The 7,421-nt window shown below is 43.6% G+C and overlaps 2 protein-coding genes across 3 annotated transcripts; one reads left to right on the top strand and one right to left on the bottom strand.

The window, feature by feature from the left end:
* Nucleotides 1-895: 895 nt before the first annotated feature.
* Nucleotides 896-1,553, bottom strand: LOC120449427. Its single transcript, XM_039631889.1, has one exon. The coding sequence runs from the start codon at nucleotides 1,464-1,466 to the stop codon at nucleotides 966-968; it is 501 nt and encodes a 166-aa protein (XP_039487823.1). The 5' UTR covers nucleotides 1,467-1,553; the 3' UTR covers nucleotides 896-965.
* Nucleotides 1,554-5,944: 4,391 nt separating this feature from the next.
* LOC120449426 (NEDD8-conjugating enzyme Ubc12) lies at nucleotides 5,945-7,299 on the top strand. Of its 2 annotated transcripts, XM_039631888.1 has the most exons (3): nucleotides 5,945-6,048; nucleotides 6,109-6,321; nucleotides 6,384-7,299. In XM_039631888.1, exons 2-3 carry the CDS (start codon nucleotides 6,112-6,114, stop codon nucleotides 7,233-7,235), a joined length of 1,062 nt encoding a protein of 353 aa, XP_039487822.1. In that variant the 5' UTR covers nucleotides 5,945-6,048; nucleotides 6,109-6,111; the 3' UTR covers nucleotides 7,236-7,299. The 2 variants fall into 2 exon arrangements, with proteins under 2 accessions (XP_039487822.1, XP_039487821.1); XM_039631887.2 differs by having other exon boundaries at nucleotides 5,971-6,321.
* Nucleotides 7,300-7,421: the final 122 nt, after the last annotated feature.

The raw sequence follows: 7,421 nt of genomic DNA, 5'->3' as shown, positions 1-7,421 counted from the left end.
AAACTGAACAAGTTTTCAGGTCATACGAACGCTTCCCTGTAGCCTTGCAGTGAAATAATTATTGCTTTAGCTGCAGTCATAAGAAGAAACAGCGAAAGTATAATTAATAACCATTGAACTGAACCATTTACACAGAAGTTATGCAGTCTGTAAGTAAAGTTTTGATATTTTACCTACTTGATTCAAAAAGAGATTCACCTTTATAAATACCATGCAATCATTATATGAATAAGGCGAATGTGAAGGAGAATGTGGCGACTCCTCCGCGCAGTAGCTATCAGTTTAATTGAGATTGATTGTGGCCAACTTCCGTTCCAGTGCCCATGGCAAGAGTACATTCCCCAGAAGCAGAACCGATACTTGCCCCCGATAAGGGACTCTGTGTGGGCACTGTGTGTCGCCCCATGACATCTGCGACTTCTGGGGTCGTCCGAAGATTTATGGCTGCTGTCAGTCGCGTCCCTTCTTCGCTCCTGTGCCACACTTGCTCGTCTCACACATTTGCAGTTGCATTGATTTTTGTCACTTGGGGCAGCCGATTGGCATCGCATCGTCGCGTGCCCCACAATTAATCACGAGTATCCGCGGGCATCGAACGGCTCCTCCGCCTGCGGCACAAGTATCGAGTATCTGTATCGAGCTCATAAACGACAATCCGCCTGACATATGAAGACTGATGTCCAAGTCGCCGGCTGTAGGATGCGATTGTTCATGGTGCCAGTCGTTCAGGAAGAGTGATAAAATTGTTTAAACTTTCAAAAGAAAGATTGTTTTACAGTTGTATTTAAAATTGGGGAAACAAATTCAAAGAGATCTCTTACTATCATCAATGAGTTCTTGCTGAAGAATAACAATTTATTAATAGGTTTTAACGTCCATCCCATTGTCAAATAACTAGTAAAATAAGATTTTTAATTTACAATTTATAATAGTAAATTTAAATAGTTTTTGGTTACTATCCCGACTCAGAGGAGAAAGTAGAGGGCAATGCTCAGCATCAGGGACATGGCCTTGATGGGATCGATGTTCATTAGGGTGTCGATTTCGGGGTTCACTATCATGGCCATCAGTATCAGTCCTCTGATGTCCTCCGGAAAAATCACGTTTCTTCCCATACGCATTGGTGGACTCCATCGAGACACAGAAGTGTAGCGAATTCGCCCTGGAGGGGCAGGACGAACTATTGGTTCTTGCAAGAGTACGGAGTAGACCCAAGAGTGCTCATTCGACAGATTCACCGGCACAAAGGGTCTCAAATTTTCCACTACAGGTCCGGAAAATATGTGAATGTCAGGCATCACACGGTTGGAGTTCCTCACATCTTCACTGGCAAATCTTGTGTCCAGAAATAACAGCATTCGGTCGGGATTATTTGATGGGTTTCTCAGAAGCCGCTGCACTTCGTCACGGCTAATTGGTTCATTGCGTCTATTTATGGAGCCCATGGTGGAAAAACTAGAATACATGTATTTGCTTCCTGTAAAATTCAAGAGCTTTCCCTGCCTTCTGGAATTTCCTTTGACTTATGGGGGTTTGCTGTCACAATCTGTCAGTGTACAACACTGAATCGAGACGACAACGAATCGTAGTAACTTTAACTTTGCAGTAGAAACTTGAAATTCAGTTTATGCTCGATGGTAAGTTGATACCTATTAAGACCTTGCTATTTCACCTATGTTCCCTTTATATTTCAAAGCATGAAAGTGGTCTTAGTCATAATTGCAGCCTCAAATGTCAGATGAACAACCTTATCACTTCTGACCAAAGCATAAAAACCTCGATCGATCTGAATGGGCTATAATGGCTATAGGGTTGCCCGTCCAAGTGTCAGATCCTCTCACTCTGCCACACTTGCGGTGCCACCAAGGCTGCCACCGAAGGAATAGGATAGGATTGCCAGCATGCGGCGCTAAATATGGTAAATATGGTCATTAGTTTTGGCCGAGCACGACTTGGCTTATTCGCCCGTTGGCCACTCTTTGGCCATTGAGCCTGTTTGCGCCTGATTATTATTATGCTTATGCTTATGCTTATGCTTATTATTGCGAAAAAGCGATTCCGCGCAGCTGCAGCTCATTTATTGTTGTTGTAGGTGTTCAATTAAATATGCAAACAGTTTCGCAAATGTGTCTCGACTTGACCGAGTTCAAAGTCAGCTTGCCAGCGCATTTGCAGCAAAGTCTAGACTTTTGTCTTTTTTTTTCGCAGCGAAAAGTTCATTGCCAAATGCAACCGTTTTCAGTTTTTCAGTTTCTGTTTTCTGTTTGCAGTTCGAATCGATCGGTCGATCAACTGCAGCTGCATTGAGTCACAAGCCGGGCTGAAAAGCCCAGGACGGCGGCCAAGTTCCCAACCTCCAAGTTCCAACTTCCCAGCTTCAGAACTGCCAACCGCTAACAACGCTTTTTTGTGGGCGGACACTGGCCAAATGGCTTCGGATACCCTTTCCAAAGGGTGTCTTGCCTAGGCTGTTAGTGGTGGGTTGTTAAGGTCCAAGATTTACGAGCTCATCGATTATCACGTTTTATTAAACATAATCATAGGTTGCAACATTTGTGGTTTATAGCGTTTTTCCTATATTTTAAATTCATTTTCATAGGCTAGTTTAGGAATTATGTGTTTTTCTTAGCTAGGGCATTTTATCTTTCGGTTTCTTGGCATCTGAATTATCCCCCTTTTCGTATTTTCGATTTCACTGTTCTGGCTCTTGTTTTCGTTATAAATTCTGGGCATAAGACCATATCGTTTTCATTTTGATTTTGATTTAATTTACGGTTCTCGGTCCACGGGCACTCGCTCGGACACATTGAATAATGTTTTGTCTATTTATAAATATGAATTATTTCGCAGCAGATTAGAGAGAACCGGGTAGCATTTGCTGTTTGTGGGTAGCATTGTGTAGCATTTAACCACCGATCGCTGTGCGCTGCATTTTTAATTGCTAATTAATTTCCCCGACACACGAAAAAACAATGAGAGTGAGCGATAAGTGCGCTTTAAGTTTTCAATTACCCAGATATCTGGAGCCACACCCCCGTGCGCCCCGAAAAACACCTGGTTAGGCTTATTTATCGTGTTGAAAGTCGCATTATAAATTTAATTTAATTATACGTGAAGTGGTGCGTGGGCGTCTGTCTCCATCTCCATCTCCGTCTTTGTTTTTGTTTTTGTTTATTTATTTTTTTCTGCAGCGGGAAGAAACAACAACTGCGAAAAGTTGCCCATACTCGCACTAAACAGCAATTAAGCTTAATTATAGTTGTCGCCGCTTTTAGCCAGCTTGTCTTGTGTGTTTGGCTGTCTTGTCTTGTCGCATATTGTTGTATGCAAAGCAGGCGCACGTCTGGCCAAAAGTATTGCCATTTTACCATTTTACCATTTTACCATTACACCATTTTGCCATGGAGTGGATCGTACTCGTACTCGTAGACCAGGCCAACATCTCAGACTAGTTAGCCTGGCCACGGTTCCTGTTTCGCGGTTTTCCGTTTATTTGCGTTTTTGGTTTTCGATTTCGGTGGTTGAAGGAGGTGCACGCAGAGAAAAACATAGCCATTTTGTATCCCGTTTAAAGGATTCGAATTCTTTCTATACCAAAGATACTGTTGTTAGTTATCAACATGGTACAAAAGGTATTTCCCAACTATATTGTAGGTTCTATTTTATTTACTTACACATTTTAAACATTTAGCACACGATGCTTGTTTAGATAGAAATTTCTTGCGGTGCATGGAGCTGGATGGCCATATCCCCCTGTCCGCCTTTTTGCCAATTGTCTGTCACGATTACCAGACGGGGCACGAGTGATGGCGTCTGCTGCCTCCTTTTGCGCCCCTACGCCCATGAAAAAAGACCAGCACCCCGGGGGGGTCCTCCCCCATTTGGCTAATGGGCGCTTTTATGTTATGGCCTGGCTTAAAATGGATGAGCCTGCTCAGGAGTTGCAGCATATGTATATATATCGGCACGTATCCGAATGTGGGTTTTGAGTCGCTGTGGGTGTTGCAGCAGCTGGACTCGTGGCCCAAACGAAAGTAAAAGGTGTTGCCAAATTGATGTTAGCGGTAGAGGAAGCAGGAAATGCTAACAGCCATAAACAAGAGGACATCTTGTGGGTTTTCAAAACAGAGTGTGCGGTAGTAACGTTTTAATATAAAACACAGTATAACTATTATAAATCAATTATTCTTAGAAAACTGAATTTGAATTATTATCAAAAAAAGAAAAGTTTCAATGACCATTAGGGGCAAGGCATTGACATTGAGTATTAAAGATCTAAAAATCCACCCAAAAGGTAGAGAAGTTCTTAATTATTGAATCACCTTTCGAATTGCCGAACATCTCATTTGTTATTCACTGTTCACTATTCACTATTCACAAATCCCTGTCGCTTGGCTTGAAGTCAATCAATGTTCAGAGAGCGGGCTTAATTAGCTGCAAATTAAAACATATTTCGTGTATATCATTATAAACTCCACTGATAAATTAACCAAGCTGGCATAATGAGTGCACTTCCCCTCGCTTTTCGCACACACAATTAATTGAAATCATACGATTTATCACATCTGCGATCTGACTGAATTCGAATCAATTTCACGAGGCTTTGTTGCCATTGAACAATATTGTATCGTACATATATCGTATCCCATGTGGCCAAGTGGGTGCTGTACACAATACCATTGTGCGACGTACTATATGCATAATATCCAGTTGTGGGGTCTCCCATTCCTACACGTACTTTAAGTTTATCCGCCGATCTTAAGCCAATTTAATAAGCGTTGTGGCCGCAAAGTTGAGCTGTCAGTCGGCCAATGATTAATCAGCAGGCAACGCACCGCAATTGAAGAGTGGTAGTGGTGCTGGAATGGAATGGCACTGGATGGATGTGGATATGGATATGGATGTGGATGGATGTGGTTGGGGATGTGTCCGTGGATGCCGAGATGCTGGGATGAATGAATGGGGCATGCCAATGTCTCAACGCCCACGGAAACGTCATAATCGAGTACTCATAACCTCAGCATTACACATTGGAAAAACAGCATTATAAAACACATATTTAGCATTGTATTTATTGTATAATTTATTTATTTTCATCTTATGCATCTAGTTAATGAAACTTCGACCTGAATCATATAATCCCATAATTAATTGCTCTAAGAGTTTCATAAATTTCTGATAAGTCAAACGGGTTCTCTTGTAAAATATGTGTATTTGGCTGGGTTTCTGAACTCCACTCTATAAATGAATACCCTATCGGAGGGGCAAAAGCGAAATTACTTTTATCAACGTTCCAATCAAAACAACATGACGCGTTCGAATCGAAATGCAGGCAGACAATTGAAATTATTATGGTTATTTTTAACAATTTTTTCGGGTCGCTTTCGCGGTATGGGGAAGGGGGGTTGGGGGTTGGGGTTCAAGACATTTGCTTGACATGTTTGTTTCGTGTACAAAATATTTTGATAATGATCGCGAGCCCAAGTACAACAAAACCCAATTGAGTTTCCAAGACATTTCGTTTGGCATGGGGTCACACTTATCGCGCCTACATTCTCATCTAAATGAAATTATTGTCTTTTTAGTCGATAGGAAAACTTATGACGGTCTTTGTGACGTGTGGAGCGTTTCGAATAGATCTCGAATCGAATGGGGAAAACAGTGAAAAGTGATTTGTGTTTGCTTTGCCAGGCACGTATTGGGGAAATGTTAGTAATTGTTTAAAGTCCAGGCGATAGCCATAATTTAGTGGCAAGCAAATCAGGCCATGAATCACAAATAGATGAAGCTTTTTGGTTTTGGAAACAGCAAATGTTCAAACTCTAACTATATAATGTGAAATTATAAGTGCTGCTCCATTTTAATTTGAGCCTAATATAATACTAAGTGTTCACTAACACTTTCTATCGATAGGAACTAGAGCAATTTGCAACACTGTTGAGAGTATCGAGTGAGCCATGCTTTTTAGTTTCCGGCCAAAAGCGAAAAGCAGTTTTCCTGTCTTTCCTGTGAAATTAAGTTGCTCGGCAGCAGGCTCTTTCCAAATCGGTTGCAAATGAAGTGCACTTCTGTATTTATTTAGATTTATCCCGTCGTGTTCAACTACAGATAATGCCAGCACGACGTAGTGAAAGGATTGCGGCCCGTGGGGAAGCGACTGCAGCTGAAGGAAACGCATCCAATATGCGGCTGGTGGTGCGACTTCGTCGTATCAGCGATTCTAGTGCCCAGTTGGAAGGACCTCGAGGTGGCCGGGTGCCCACCAGGGGCAGGGGCAGGAGCAGGCGAACCACTCACCTGGCAGCAAGTCACTCTACACCGGTGAGTTGTAAGATATACATATTAGCAAAGTATTTGATTTCAACCTTTGCTCTAAATCGAAGATTGTGCCAGCAGGACGAGTAAGTGAGAGAATCGCGACACGTGTGCAGCAAGCTAGAGCTGAGGCCACCGAAGGATCTACTGCCCAGGAAGCAAGTTCCTCCCAGTCTGTTTATTTTCCTGCCCAGTCTGGCAGCTCTCGAGGAGCGACTAGGGGATCCAGGGGAGCTACTGGTCGTCAACGCCGTGGCCGCCAACCGCACTCAACTGTAGCAGCTGGTCCTTTGAATCCAGGTGTTGCGGCCACTGTGGTGCGTCCTGTTCCACTCGTCCACCCAAACATGCCTTTACCCACTTCGGCTGCCTATGTGCCAATCGCAGCCAGTGCTGACTTCGAGCGGTTGCAACATCATTCTGTGGTGCAAAGCCTGTTTCGCTTCGAATCCGGGATACCCACCCAGGGTGATCCGCTCACCATCACAAGACTGCGTCGCGAGATCTCCGAGTTCGCAAGCGATCAAACGGAAGGGTGCAAGGTGGAGATGGTGGGCGAGAATCTGTTCCACTGGGTGGCCACGATCCCCGGTCCCTCGGAAACGGTTTATGAAGGTGGCCTTTTCAGAGTGGAGATAGTCTTCCCACGAAACTATCCATTCCAGCCGCCCTATGTGGCGTTCCTAACCAAGACATACCATTGCAACATCGCTTTCTCCGGGCGCCTTTGCCTGGATATTCTCAGCTCCAAGTGGTCGCCAGCTCTGTCGGTTTCCAAGGTGCTCATCTCCATCATGTCCTTGCTGGCGGACCCGAACCCAGACGATCCTATGGAGGTGGGAGTCGCAGATGTATTCAGGCGAAACCGCGTGCTACACGACCAGCATGCCCGCGAGTGGACCAAAAGGTATGCCAAATAGTGGAGGAAGCAATCGAATGCAATTGGTTTTTCAAATAAATTTATTGGATGTTTTTGTGCCAGCACTTTTTGGTGGTTTTTAAACGGTTTACGACACTAAGATACATACGATAGTGATATACAAATAGAATACATGGGACTACGGCTACTTAACCCACCTATGTTGCGAACTCTGATTAAACATCTA

This window comes from Drosophila santomea, chromosome 3L (assembly GCF_016746245.2).
Source record: "Drosophila santomea strain STO CAGO 1482 chromosome 3L, Prin_Dsan_1.1, whole genome shotgun sequence".
NCBI lineage: Eukaryota > Metazoa > Arthropoda > Insecta > Diptera > Drosophilidae > Drosophila > Drosophila santomea.
Note: the sequence above shows the minus strand (reverse complement) of the source record. Positions and strands in the feature narration are given on the sequence as shown.